The sequence below is a fragment of the Chelon labrosus genome (genome assembly GCF_963514085.1).
Source record: "Chelon labrosus genome assembly, chromosome: 17".
Lineage (NCBI taxonomy): Eukaryota > Metazoa > Chordata > Actinopteri > Mugiliformes > Mugilidae > Chelon > Chelon labrosus.
The window spans coordinates 16,256,983-16,272,539 of NC_140350.1; the positions used below are offsets into that span (position 1 = coordinate 16,256,983).

The 15,557-nt window shown below is 41.3% G+C and overlaps 1 protein-coding gene across 1 annotated transcript; it reads right to left on the reverse strand.

The window, feature by feature from the left end:
- Nucleotides 1-216: 216 nt before the first annotated feature.
- Nucleotides 217-13,502, reverse strand: fhl1b (four and a half LIM domains 1b). The gene is made up of 6 exons (XM_084565459.1): nucleotides 13,399-13,502; nucleotides 3,451-3,630; nucleotides 3,196-3,370; nucleotides 2,898-3,067; nucleotides 2,576-2,762; nucleotides 217-1,317 (listed from the first exon to the last, which is right to left on the reverse strand). Exons 2-6 carry the CDS (start codon nucleotides 3,604-3,606, stop codon nucleotides 1,166-1,168), a joined length of 840 nt encoding a protein of 279 aa, XP_084421585.1. The 5' UTR covers nucleotides 3,607-3,630; nucleotides 13,399-13,502; the 3' UTR covers nucleotides 217-1,165.
- Between the last annotated feature and the right edge of the window lie 2,055 nt (nucleotides 13,503-15,557).

A 15,557-nucleotide genomic window follows, 5' to 3' on the forward strand; every position in this document is an offset into this window, starting at 1 on the left:
TCATAATAATAATAAACCTTTAATTTGTCCTACTGAGATAATAAACCTCAGATTTATAGATACGTTAAAAAAAGCACTTACCTTGAATAATAATAATAATGATAAATAAAGTAATCTGAGAACCAGAAGAGATGATGCTCACTGTAACACTGCAAAGGTGTAGCTTCATAGAGCCGGACTGAGTTCACGCATCACGCTCTGAGATGGAGCATGAGATAATTCACAAAGCTTTCTCTGTAAATGAAGTTGGGACGAGCGTCGCCTTCTCTGTGATTGGTCGCCCTGTGTTATTATGTGTGTGCAGGTGAGAGAGACACCGGTGAGAAGACGGAGGGAAAGAGAGATAATACATATGTGCCTATTGAATATCATTTCAGGAGTCAGTCAGTTAAAAAAAAGAAAAAAGAAAAAGTAATTGACTTCCACACAAGGGGATACGCTGAAAGGTCATTAGTTCTGACAAACATGCACTGCTTTCTGTACACACTGCAAGACCTTGACTGCAAATCACTGTTTAACGTCACATACAACGAGGAGAACAGTATAACACAACCTTTATATCAGTAAAAAACACACTGACTGCTCCATTGTGTAGAATGTTTATTAGATTTTAGCGACACATCGAGGCATGCAGTTGTGCACATATACCAATGAAATGTTTATTTTCTTCTCTGAGTAATGTACAAATACATATTTGCTGTAATCCTGTCGCAGGAAGATATCATTTTCAAACACAGCACGAGTCCTATAGGTCAGCTGAAAAGGTTAAAAACAGTTTATTTCAGATTTAGATTCTCTGATTGAAAGACACCAAGCAAGTCAGCTTTAAAAAAAAAAAATAAAATAAAAAATACAAGCTAACCTTTGGCTTTATATTGTTGAATGAAAGTGACCAGAAGTATCTCATATTTGAAAATCTGATCTTTCCCAATAGTAAAAATCTCATAGAAAAGCATCATTACATCATTATATACTGCATATTATTCATGCATTCGTCTGCAGGAAAAGTTATTTCTGGAAACGTATCCTGCAGCTGAATTAAAAGGCATTTTGGTCTCAATGTTCCCATCATTTAATGTTTAAGTATTGATACGTTTACACTGGTCTTTACGTAAAAAGAAGACAGAAACCCGTGACGGTTGCGTATAGGTGACTTTGTGCGTTGCTACTTGTCGCCACAGTCGGTGCAGAAGATGTCTTTTCCGTTCGCGACGAATCTCTTGTTGGACAGACTGAGGGAGCATCTCTTGCAGGTGAAGCAGTAATCGTGCCAGGAGCTGCCCTCGTAGTTCACAACGTTCACTCCTTTACCGAAACCTGAGTGGAGAGCAGAGATTCAGACGGTGAGCTGAGCTGAGACTTCATAGGAAGCGATATCTTGAGGCCTTTCATGCGAGTAAATACATTTCATACAGATTGTCACAAAGTCAGGAAACATAATGTGATCACATTTCTTTTTCTTTTTCTTTTTTTTTTAAATTAACCACCTTCATACTTTGCAGTATTAAAGGGGAACTACTGTTTTTTACAACCTGGACCTTATTTCTAGCATAAAATGCGATCATTTACTCACCCATATAACTTCTGTGTCATCCGGGGTCTGTAGATTGGCCTACAGACCCCGGATGACGATAACAGGTAACTCTGGACTCATAACAAAATATCGGTGAAATGAACGAGTTTCGCGGCAGATAATGAGAGGCTGCATCTCGGTGGTCTGTCACTCCCGCTATGTGGATATACACAATCTAATTATCTCCTGAACGAGTGCAAATGACACAAAAGTTATATGGGTGAGTAAACGATCGTATTTTATGCTAGAAATAAGGTCCAAGTTGTAAAAAACAGTAGTTCCCCTTTAAGTAAATGGCAGAAACTTGCTAACTGTGGTAAATTTAAAGCCTCAACTTGTACTAAAAACTAAATTGATAAGTACAGCTTCTTGTCTTACCATTTCAATTATACTCTATATATTATATGTTAAACTTTTTACTTGATGGTCATGTATAGTAGTTACTCGATCACCTCATTTAGAAAGAAGTCTAAGTTTAAACATGAGGAACTTTATTCTGCTCTGTGGGGCGTCTACGATAACACTGCTGTCTTTATACGTTCCACAGATTAAACTAAGCATAAATCATTCCTTAATTTGTGAGCTTTATAGACACAGATATGTTTGTCAGAGGCAGGCTAGCTGTTTCCCAGAGATAATGCTAAGCCAGTGTGACAAACCTCCGAGCAAGTCTCTCCCTGCAGGAGTCCGGAGGCTGGAACCTGTCTAGCTTTACTTTATAAGGTGGTGGCAGCCAGCCAGTCTCTCCTCCGGCTTCGACATGTGTGGTCTAGTTTTCTCCTTTAATTTAGTCCAATAATTTTAGCTACAGCTCCTGTGCTGTCCCCCCTCCTTTCTCCAGCTTTGAGCCAGGTTGTGACGCTATGCCAACTATGTGCCGCCTCATCTTCTCACTGGACTCGGATTGGACACATTTTCCAACTACAGTTATGAAATAAATATGTTTTAAAGTGTGTGTGCATTTGTATAACTCTTATCTTTACAACAGTGAATATCAGCGACCTGTGATGGGGTTTTGGCAGCCGCTGCATTTCTTGGCCACTGAGCTCTTGTAACAGTCGACACAGAAGACCTGGTCCTCGTGCTTGGTGAAACTCGTCCCCGCCAGAGGCTTTGAGCAGGAGGTGCACACGAAACAGTGGCTGTGCCACGGCTGGTCCTGGTAGTTCACCCCTCCGGAGGTTATAGGCTGGAGACACATAGACAACAGCGTTACCACCGAATGAAATCCTGTTTACATTTTAATTATTGGATTTTTGCCTTAAAGTCGACAAAAGAATAATGCGACGCTTCAATGGTCGGTTTCTTGTTTGAAAGATTTTACCTTATTGCAGCAGACGCAGTTTTTGGCAAACTTCTTGTCGTGGCAGGGGCTGCAGTAAATGTCATTTCCTTTGGAAAGGAAACTCTGCGACCCTATTGGTCGTTTACAGCTGCAACAGGTGAAACATTCGTCATGCCACGAGTTGCCTTTGTACTCTACACTCTCTGTGCCTGCAGGAGATGAGAAAAGGATGATAGCATGCCACTGCTGCTGAATACATACAAAATAGTGTTCCAAATAAAAATTATATTATATGAAGTGAGAATTATATAAAGACGTTGATGGTGATTGGTTTTACCAGCCAGTATGGGTTTGTAGCAGCCGTGGCAGCGTGGAGCATCCTCTCTGGAGCAGCACTTCCCGCACATGATACGGTCATCCTTGGTGTTGAAGGGCTCCTTGGCCAGAGGCTTGTAACATTTGGCACAACGGAAACACTCTTCATGCCAGTATCGTCCTTTGTGGCTGAGCTCCTGTTAGAGGAAGAGAGAAAGGTTTACATCAGGACATACTGCATGTGCTTTACAAAAACGTCTGCAAGCTGGTACCGCACCTTTGTTTCCACAGAGATGGGTCGGTGGCACTCGGCGCAGGAGTTGGCGCAGAACTTGGTGTGGCAGCGAACGCAAACCGGCTTGCCTTCATTACGAACAAACCTCTTCCCCCCGAGGTCCTCGCGACAGTAGAAACAGTTAGAGCTGTCTGCCATCGTCACATCGAGATGGACTCACACCTACGGCGAGAAGAGCAAGAAGGGAGGGAATGAAAAATGCTGCAGGTATCTCTTTTCTGTTGTCAGATCTGTGTGATGTTTGAGCTGCTGATGAAAAGTTTTGTCAGTCCACAGCCGATTTATTCCAAGCTACATAAAACTACCACACAGGGGCACTGTTGAAACACTTTGTACCAGAGGAGAAATAAAAAGGCTTAAAAGAAGCTGAGTTGTTGCTAAACCGTTTTTGTGTGTGTTCCTGTGTCAGGCTGCGGCTGCCATCAAGGAGTGTCATTGCTATGGGGTGGGGGTGTCTGATTTGGTCTAGGTGGGTGCTACATGTCTAATTAACATCCACACAAATGAATGCCAGGTCCAAAAGAATGGACCTGGTCATAATGTTGTGGCTGATCAGTGTACTGAAGCAGTCTCCTCTCGCAGTGCCACTGAACTATTTGTTTAGCTGCCAGGTGCACATATCAGTGTCCCTGTGTGTTTGCGTCCATGCACAGCATTCATGTCCGAGTGTTTTATGCGTGTTATTTTCCTTCTCGCTCGTACGTCTTATCTCTTCCTGACAAAGCAGCTCATACGACTGATAACCCGACCGGTGAAGTTTATGGCTGATTTGAGAGGCAGACAAATGAGCAACAGCACGTGTTTGTATACCTTGATATGATGTAGTAATCAGAATATAACAATGAACATATCAGTCATTTTATGGCTGCCTCAAAGTTGATTTAACCTTTCAAATTAGTGAGAGTAGTGTGCCCAGTACTTAATTACCTCAGTTAAATTGTTTCTGAAATCATTCCAGTCTGTTAAATATTTAGAGATCACATTATATAATTTCATTTCCTCTAGCTTTGATCACTGAGATTCTCCATATGCAGGAATCAGTCAGACATCATGAGTTCATCTACAGCTTTTCAGCTACAGCTGAAGCTGGACTCCATAACGCTCAGCAGGAAGTGCCACCACCTTTAACCTTTTACATCTTTATCCCCAATCTCACCTATTAGTCAACGCTTCTCATTCCCTTCACTCCTCGTTAAAATCCAAGGACGAGTTTTTCCTTTATTGTCTCTAAACTGATCCTCCTTCTTTAAAAATTGGCCAAACATTCATTCATTCATTTTCTATAACCACTTGTCCTCTGGAGGATTGCAGGGGGGCTGGAGCCGGGGTACACCCTGGACAGGTCGCCAGTCTATCGCAGGGCTAACACAGAGAGACAGACATCCACACTCACACCTACGGCCAATTTAGAAATCACCAATGAACCTAACGAGCATGTCTTTGGACGGTGGGAGGAAGCCGGAGAGAACATGCAAACCCAGAACCTTCTTGCTGTGAGGCATCAGTGCTAATCACCACACCACTGTGCCGCCCTGTCTAAACATCATTAGCTTTATTTATTTGTTTAGTGGGTGGTACTTCTATTGGATTTCCAATATATCCTATGTTCGTATCGTTTTATTTGTGACTACATAATCGCAATAACACACAACGCGATGGCAGAACCGCCGAAACGTAGAGGATGCAGTGTTCACTCTGTGTTTTCCCACATCACGTTCACGCTGCCTGACCACAAGGAATTCTCCATAACTCCGTGTGTGTGCGGCTGCATGTTGAGGTGAACACGTGAAGGAATGTCTGGTATGACTAATGTGGTGAGATCTGGATCGCTGACAACTCTTTGACAGAAACTGCACACACACACACACACACACACTTCACTTCTTGCAAGAACCACACCCTTAGAAACCACAAAGTACAGCGTTGGCCTCTCGGATGTAGCTGCATGTCGGAGCAGATGCACGAGTACGTTCTGGTTTTGGCTTAGGACGTTACCACAAGTTTGGGCTGTGGTGAAAAAGGCTCAAATCTTTCCCGTGACCTTAAGTTCTCTGCAAAAGTCCGAGATGGGTTTATGGATTTGTTTTTTTTTTTTGTTTGTTTTTTTAATGCCCATTCTGGTGATTTGGGATGGAAGATATTTGCTTTACCAGAAGCAAGTGGACGCAGGTAGTTCCCATTTTAAAAACGGTAGCTGGTTAAGCCGGTCACTTGACAAACGTCTTATTTATCCCGGGTCGAAGGGTCGTATCAAACAAATGCCGCTTTCAAAATGATCTCATAATCATAATCACCAGAAAAAATGGACAAACCATCAGTGCAACATCCACAGGATTTTTGAAGAGCAGTTTCAAATCCCAATGTTGGTGCCTCCGGCCGTCGCCATCATGGCTCTCCTCCTAACTCCTCGAACTAACTCCTGACTAGAGGTGGAGCTGAGGTAGCAGCTACATCCTCAGTGACTTTAAACCTTGATAAAACTTAAACAAGTAAAACTGTTAGACTACGTGTAGAGGTGGGCATTTTAACATATGGGCTGGTTGTTGGGGTTAACCTACTATTGGAGTGGCCATTGGTGGAACTTCAGCTTTTGGCTTCATCTTTCAACCACAGAGGTTGGCAGCTTGACATTAATCATATTTCTCTGGTGTAAGTTATTAAGGATCAAGCAGAAACAGCTACAGCAGAAAGTGACTGTAATTCTGTATTTTTTTTAAATTTTATTTCAAGTGTATCATCCAAAAAACGTTGTTTCGCCACTCATCCGAGTAGTTTCTTCAGTTCTAAGGTACTGGTGGGAAGTTGAGGTTTAAATAGGAACATCTGTGGGTGTAGCCCATAAGAAATTTCCACTTCCTCCTGTTGGTCAAATAGAGGCTAGGGTTGCAGCAATATCCTTGACGTTTACTTCCTCTAGACTCACTTGTGTTTCCTTTTGGTTAATACAGCACTCTACTGTTATAAAGAAATGTTGGATTATACACTGAGGTAGTTTTTTACAGCAAACACCATCATGGATTCAGACTTTGTAAATGCTAACCACCGACTGCAGACTTTTTCCCCCACGGAACCAACGTTAAAGAGTTGTTTTAGTTAGCTAGTTAATTACATGAATTCACTTAGAATCTCACAAAACAAAAACAGAGTTTTAAATTACAAAATCTGCTGTCAGCCGTCAATCATCGTGATGTCACATTATGTTTTGTACAGCTGTCATGGCGTCCCCTTTTTCTTACAGTCTATGCTGTTGACTTAAACAGTCAGAACAATGGTAAACCTCTCCACGCTAGCAGCACTGTGACACAGTACCCTAAATGCTAACATCAGTGTTTAGCTTGCATACACTACACTATACTATACTATTCTATACTATAGTGTAGCTTGTTAGCACAACAACATTAGCTTATTATGGTATTGCTAAACACAGCTAAACGGAGCAGTTGGACAATTTGACCCAAGGAAAGGTCTTTGGCGCTGATCCTCTGGGAACCGCAAGAGCCCATCTAATAAAATAGATATTTCAGTCTGTACCAAAGTGATGGAGAAAGAGTCACGCTGCCATCGCAAGAGTCACGCTGCTAGCATATCTGATTCACAGCACCACATTATTGTTGCAAAACAATGAGTTTTTGAATGTCCTGACATGGTATGTGACTGTTGCTTCCTATTAGCCAAGACAGGGGCTGATCGTGACTCATCACCGGATGATGTCTGGCCTGAATTAATCTGGACTGTGTGCTCCGGCAGAAAGTGCTTCACTTAACACTTTTGTTTTAAATGAAACAATAGGACAAACTAAAAAGGATGTACAGAAGTAAAACTGTTGCCTCTGAAACCATTTTAATGATAATTAAATACATTTTAGTGCAGTATTTACACATTTTCTTGTTGACAAGGTTAAAATAAATAATGAAGACAGATTTAAATAGACTGCTGTTTGTGGATGAAGTCAAAGGGGCAACTGTTAATAATGAAATAACTTCTTTTATGGAGTGCTCAACAGAAAATAAAGCTGCAAACTGAGGCCAACGTCATGTGGAGTGGACATATATCTTCCTTTCAGTGACCTGCTAATTCAATAATTATTAATAGGAAAACCAGCGGCCGCTGTGTTTGTTGTCTGGGTGAGGTTACTCATCCATCTCCACAGAAAGACAGCGACTCCCTCCATATAAAGGCCCAGTATTTATCTGTTATCTTCTTTTTTCACTCCATCTCCCGTTGAATATGTGACTTCCTGCCTCTCCTTAAACTAATAAAGATTAAGAAGAATTATATATGCATTTGTGTATTTTCTTTTATCCCATGTGTTTATTTTTGCTACATGAGCAAACTTGTTAGAGATATTGCATGTGTGTAGGTCCAGTGCTGCAGAGGAGGCAATAATAAATCCTGGCTGTTGACATGGTTATCTGATGGGAGCTGAACAATGGCTGGCAGGATGTGAGCCAGTATCCACACAGGTTGGAACAAAATCACCAGCTGACGTCAGACGTCTCTGAGGCCGCTGCATGTCTTTACTTTGCTTTACGGCAACAAATATTCTCGCTGTGTCACGGCACGGCAGCACGTCCCCGTCTTCCATCCAAGGTGCCAATACAAAACCCCATGTTTGATCTCCATGGAAACAGTGAAATGTTAAATGAGGCTGTGGCCAAGGAAAAGTCACGAAAAGTCACGTCAGTTTAATCCACAGCAGGGTAAACGTTATATTTAAGGGTGAGGTTATTCGGGAGGGGATTCCTGCAGAATAGTGTGTTTGCATTTAAACTCAAGCAGCAGCCTCAATGTGGTTAATTGATCTGCTTTTAATAGTTTTTGGGGACTAATGGGAGTTCTATGTTGCTGAGGAAAGTACAGTATGAGGCTTTAAATCAGGGTGTCAAACTCATTTTAGTTCTGGGTCAAAATTCAGCCCAATTTGATCTCGAGGGGTCGAACCGGTAATATAAAGCATAATAACAACAACTCTAGATGTTTCCCTTTGTTTTACCACAAAGAAGAACAAGTAAATTAAAACATTTGATGAACAACTTGAAATTTCTTAAGAAAAATAAGCACATTTCAGCTCATTGCTGCCATCTGCAGTTTAGTTCTGGGTCTCAGTGTTGTGATATGTCGGTAACTCTGACTAATACTGAGCAACCCCCATAGGACAGATAAGGATCGGCAGTTACTGCTTTTTAAACATTGCGGTTAATGTCTTCTACGTAATGTTTGCACTTCGCAAATTCATCCTGCAGGACAGTTTTAGGCCTGGGCTGTATGTTTGACACCCCTGCTTTAGACACACAAGACTATTAGCGGCCCTGGTTCATCGCTGGTTTCTGTCTCTTCTCTCAGTTTCATCCACCTGGCTCTAACTGTTCTAAATCTATTCCACATGGCGCTGAGAGATCTGCGATGCAGGAAGAGAGGTGACGTCATGTCACATGTACCAAGAGAAAAATCACATTTAAAACACGAGACAGAAGCGTTCAAACAAAGAAAACACACAGCGAGAGAAAGAGAGCGAGAAAAGAGAGAGACTAAACCAGCCAGGACAAACATGACCAGACAAACTGAAGTAGTTGGTATTATTTCAGACTGTCTGCATGTACCAACCCTCTGTGTTTCTGTGTGCGTTGGCGTGAGCTTATCGCTGAAGAATGTGGTGGAAAACTGAGAAACAGGAAGTCTCCATCAGAACGGTGAAGCTGGCACAGCCCAGCGACACACACACACACACACAGACACACACACACACATACTGTTAGCTGTAACTGAGTGTGTCATTAACGCAGATTCATAAACCCTGTCTGAACTCAGATCCTTCACTACATGCTGCAGGAGTGACCTCAACGCCGCCTTTGAACAACCTCTTTAATCATTGACGTTGCAGCCTGAAGAAAGTCTTTCGAACTTCCCGATTTTTAAAAAAAATAGATGCGGGTTTGAAACCTCATGTGAATGTGCAACATATTCATCTTAAACTGGAGTTGCAGTCACTCATCTTGATCTGCAACTTCCACCAGTTGTCGTGTCGCATGCAGGTTTAAAATAACTGACTGTACGTTGTATAGGTTTATAATAACCTTTGTTTCACCTCCTGATTGTAGCCAGCGACGATAAGAGGTCACTTATTGTTTAAATCTCGAGGCGGGGTGTGAATTACAGAACTGCGGTGTTGTAAAACTGGAGGAATGAAGTGACCTTTATATTGAGGAAGTTCAAATACTTGTTGTGGATGCAACTTGGCAACACGTTAGGCTCAGACGTTCTGATGCTTTATTCTTAAAAGTTAAATGCACTAAAGTCAAACTCATTTTAGCCAGGGGGGCCACATTCAGCCCAATCTGATCTGAAGAGGGCTGGACCAGTAACATAACAGGTCCAACCAATCAGCATAATAACCTATAAGTAAAGACAACTCCAGATGTTTCCCTTTGTTTTAGTGCAAAGAAGTGCACTATTAAAATGTTCATATTTAAAGTGGAACTACTGTTTTTTACAACCTGGACCTTATTTCTAGTATAAAATATGATCGGTTACTCATCCATATAACTTTTGTGTAATTTGGAGTCGTTCGGGAGACATTTAGATCTGCGTATAACCATATAGTGGGAGTGACTGGGGCACCGAAACGCAGCCTCTAAATAACGTATTTCACCAATATTTTGTTATCGTACACTAGTGCTATTCCCCATTGAGTCCAGAGTTAGCTGTTATCATCATCCGGAGTCTGTAGATTGACCTATAGACCCCGGATGATGTCTTCTGACCTGGATGATGTCATCTCTGAGCGCCGCGCGCGCCGCGACGGTCGTCTTGTTTACGTGTAATTTGCTACTGCTAGTTTTTTGCAACATGGCAGAATATTTTTTCCGATTCTGAGGTTGTGGATGAACCATAGCAGCCTCTTAAGGACCTGACATTTCTTAAGAAAAATAAGTGTAATTACGGCTGAATAACTCTGACTAAAACAGTGCGACCCCTAGAGGAAAACATAGGAACGGCAGTTACTGTTACGTAAATATTGCAGCTAATGTCTTTTTTACACTTTGCGAACTCATAATGGCACAGCCACTGATTTTATTTCAACTATTTAACTCTTGACTACTTATAAAAAAACACAGATCCACTTCCTGTTTTGTAAGACACAACACAGGCTAATGCTATTAGCTTACTTTATGCTTGCCTACTGACGCTAAAGTCACTTTAAATGGTGAAGTTGGAACGAACCAAACAATCTAAAAAGAGAGATTTTATATGTGAATATCAACATAGTAAAAAAAAAAATGCTTCAGCAATGAAGCATTTACTGGGAAAATTATGATCGACTGTGCAGGGCTCCTCTAGGAGGCTAAATAAAACAAAACTATGAAAGTAAAATGAATCAGTGCTGGTTTTGCTGAGATGAAACAAAGACTAAAATCTAAAGTGTAGCCGGGTGATGACTTCTCTGTTGGTTCATCATGATCAAAACCATCCACATCACACAATCGATCCAAATATTAAACGCCTTTTAAATCACAGTCCAGCCTCATCGTTGCCCAACAACATCACAGTACGACCGTTCCCACCCTCAATCCCAATCATTTGAAAAATAAAGACACTTTGAAACTGAGCAGCAAGTTCAACTAAACATTTTCCCTCCGCATCGACCCGAAGGAGAAGGAGAAAGGCCGAGTAATTGTTTTATCTGGCTCGGCTCAGACACATTCCACAGACAGATCTGAGAGAGGGGGCAAGAAACACAGCATGTCCTCTACAACAGGACGGTACGTGGTGATGTCTTTACCAGAAGCTGCTGCTTGGCTGCATTCGTCCCACCTCGCTTTGTCCCTGACACACACGCTCCAAGTTTCATTTAATTCTTTATTCGGTGCCAGACACGTCTCTCGGAGGCGGAACAGCTGACAAAATTAAACAGACGTCCAATTTTTATCCCATGAGAGTCCATGACACGTGTGTCTGTCTGCGACTCTCTCCACTGAGATCGGTCCTGATGGGAGGAAGGTTAAAAGTTCAACACTAAAGCAAAGATTTAGTGTTAAATTTATCTCATGGCTCATTTGCTTCCAAACTGCTCCCCCTCCCTTCATAAATCTCCAGCCACCAGAATCCTTGCAGATCTAACAGGGACGGCACCAGCTCCTCATGTGAAATAAAGTATTTCTAATTACTTTATTACTTTATTAATACTATTATTACTGTTATACTACTGTATATCATTTACCATCAGCTCATCTCAATGAGCAGATGGAGGAGACATTAAACGCCCTGATCAGCTTCAGAGCTGCTGGAGGCATGTAACAGCATCCTTGTCCTCGTTTCACACCCATCTCATGCTCTTTTCAGGTGAATCCAGGTGGAGAAGCTACGGTGGTGTTTTCTTTTCAAGAAAGTGGTGACGGCGAGAAGAGTTCTTGGCACATTTCAAACGGTTTCACAACGTCAGGCACCGAGAAACACATCTCAACAAGTTTTAAATCGCTGCGGGACAAAGACAACAACCTCAGAGAAGGCCTTCATGAAGTCAGAGTCCATTAAAACATTAAAACACTGACTCTGGGTAATATTTACATCCTGCCCTTCTAATAAAAACCTCAGCGTGTGGTTTTATGATGTATTTTATGGAAGTGAGCTCGTGTTCATTTCCTTGACATGGGCTTCGTCCTCTTACAGACGTCTGGTGTGTGTCTGGGTGTCAGGCAGAGGAAGGTCAGACTTGGTTTTTACGCATCCGTCCGGCGTTACAGCAACATTTCATAACGTCCAACGTGACCAGAGGTCATTCTGGAGACTACTGGGGCCAAATAATGTCCACTCTTGACTTGGTCACACTGCTCTGTGAGCTAAGTTAACTAGTACCAAACAATAGCTCAGAGTATTTTGTGTTATCGTCATCACTGTCTTCCTCTTTCTTTGCCTTTTTCACACCCAGATGTTTGATTTACTCATTTATTTTCACTTTGAGCAGGATTTATTCACGTGCATGAGTTGTGTCAGGTGGAGTTTAAAGTTCGTCAGCGCCACTAAACGTGACGTTTAACTGCAAAATGTTTCTTTCTCCAGGGTTTTGCATTTATATTTTGTACATTTTAGATCGTGCGTCACATGAATATGCATGTAACACGAGCAGGTAGCAGCTGAGGAATTTTTTTTATTGGCCTCTGTGAAGCATTTTTTTAGCCACAGTGGTTCCATCATTGGGCGAGAAAAGATAAAATGAGACACTGCATCTGCAAAGTCATCTAGTGCCTCCTTCTCCACTCAAATCTAAATTTCATTTCAACTTTTTTTTATACATAGAGTACTTTTTGGTGTTTTCTTTTATTTTAAACGCAATATTTTTACTTTATTGGGGCTCCCAGCCACTAAATGCAGGTTTTGCATTTATATTTAGTTTGTTTAAAGCCTTGTGTCACATGAATATTCCTGCGCACAAACGGGGCAGATGAAAAAAAAATAGCAGTGGAGGAATTTTAATTGACCTCTGTGAAGCATTTTTTTTTTAGCCTCAGTGGTTCCATCATTGGGTGAAAAAAGAGAGACTTCCTAACTGGAAACAGATTTCAGGAGCAGCCCAGGCTTTAACCAGTCAGCATGTAACTGTATAACTCTCATACAGACAGAGAGACAGGGAGGCAGACAGACAGCCAACGCCCCAGACAACTTTAAAACCAGCTTCTCCTTCAAATTAAATTAAACTCATGCCATGTGTGAGAGAGTTAAGTCTGATTATTGAATGAGATCAATAACTTTACCCAGGTCACACGTCTAATGATAAAAGACAAGCATGCAGGTCTGTCCCAGAGTGTGGAAACAGACTCTTAACTCTGGTGCAAACCCACAACTCAGCCCTGCATCCGAGCCCGTATCTTTATCTCTATCTGAGCTCCAGGAAGTGCGCTAATAAAAACGGCGGCGACGGTCAGGCGGGCTTACCGGGATCGGGGTGATGTCTGCAGCAGCCGTGGATGAGCGGCGGAACTCCGCTCTAGCGACTCCCTCACACGTTATAAATACGGAGCGTCCGCGGCTGCGTCAAGTCTGCACGAACGCACACGGGACCAGCGCCTTCAAAATAAGAGCGCAGCGGGGCGGACGCTCCGAGGGAACGAGGGAGGTTTTCAAAATAAAAGTGAGCAGGCCGTTTATTCAGTCATTACATCCTGGAAATGTTAAATAGGATTAAATTGGACCTTTTTTGTATTTATTTAGGAATATATTTAGACAATATCTAAACTTAAATTTCTAATTGCGTTCAATGTAATAACACTTCCTGGATGACAAAAGGTCTGTGATTAGCAGGCTATGAATAACCGCACCACTTAATATCTATAATATTATTATTAAATAATCTATTTCAAACTAATAAAATCAAAATGCATGTAAATCATCCCACCGTCAGCCAGCTTTAGTAACTTAAATAACTTATTTTATGGACTTCTTCTTGACCAAACTAGGCGACTTCATTCATTCATTCATTCATTCATTTTCTGTAACTGCTTGTCCTCTGGAGGGTCGCAGGGGTGGCTGGAGCCTATACCAGCTGTCATTGGGCGAGAGGCGGGCTACACCCTTGACAGGTCGCCAGATAGACACACCTACGACCAATTTAGAATCACCAATTAACCTAATGAGCACGATTTTTGACGATGGGAGGAAGCCAGGGTACCCGGAGAGCACCACTGTGACTAGGCGAGTTAAACTACTTTCATATGCCTTAAAGGTGTTGGTCTGGGAGGCTGCTGCAGCTTCCTGTCCTTCATGCAACCTCAGACCGACTCCACGACTCCTCTGATAATCGTTCTCATCCATCACAAACAGGGCGCCGAGTCTGTGTCAATTTCAAAATGCATTTTTATTTTTTCTCTCAGTACACTTGCAGGATGTCAGACTGAAGACACGCCGTTAATAACGTCAGGACTACACGGGAGGAAATCTATTTCATCTGCTCATTTCCTCCCGACACATTTATAAAACATTCACATGTTGTATTTTCACAAACACAAGTTTCCACAAGCGGCAGAAACAGAAACAACTCAGATTTTTTTTTAGTTTCAGGTGCGGTTTCTTAAAATGATAACTCATACTTCAAAATGAAATAAATAAATAAAATCCTGTTTTTTTCGTTTTTTGTTTTTGTTTGTTTTTTTGTGGTTCAGATACATTTAAACCAGAAATTAAAATGAAAGGTTAGCTTATGATTTATATCTGTATCTGGATGAACTTCATGTTAAGAATACTGATTTAAGATAAAAAGACAATACACATGCAGCTCGAGTCAAATAAAATAAACATTTCTGTATTTAAAATGCTCTTCTGAGGAGGACTACGCTTTAGGTTAAATTAAAGCCAGAGACCTCCTTCTTCCTCTCTATTCAAATTTAAACTTCAATTTAAAATACCACATTTTCATACAGTATTTGTGTTGTTTTCCACCATTTTAAACACGATATTTTTACTTCATTGGGGTTTTACACAGTCAGTCACCTAACGGCTTAGGGGGAGTAGTGCTAACACATCGATCAACAGGTTTAACGTCGTATAGAAAAACCAAACAAACGTCGTCTTACTGCACGTTAGCAAATCAAAATATGTACAAATCTACATAAAGTGAGTTTCTGAGTAGGCACTTTAATTCAAAACAGTTCAGCCAGCCCTCGGTTTCATTGCTGATGCTTCAACATCACGGCAGTTATCTTGTTTGTTTTTTTTTGTTTTTTAGGAAAAGTATATTCGACCAGATGTGACAGAAACAAGTATTAGCCCTAATAAACACAGGAGCGGATGCGGCCAGATCAGCCACACTCACACAGAAAAATATTATACACACACTCAGAGGGAAGCTCTAGTTTCCAGGTATAAAGTAGAAGCGTCTGCTACAGTACGGGAAGGACATGATTATTAATCTTATTAGTCAACATGCACAGAAACTCCTGGAATGAAAATCCCTCCTGGATTGTGACTTTCTTCCTGTACCTTATGGGATAAATCATAGTGCATGTCACACTACAAAATAATAAATAAATAATAAATAAAAGCAAACAAAAAATAAAAAATAAATCATAATTTTTCAATAAATAAATTACTAAGATTAC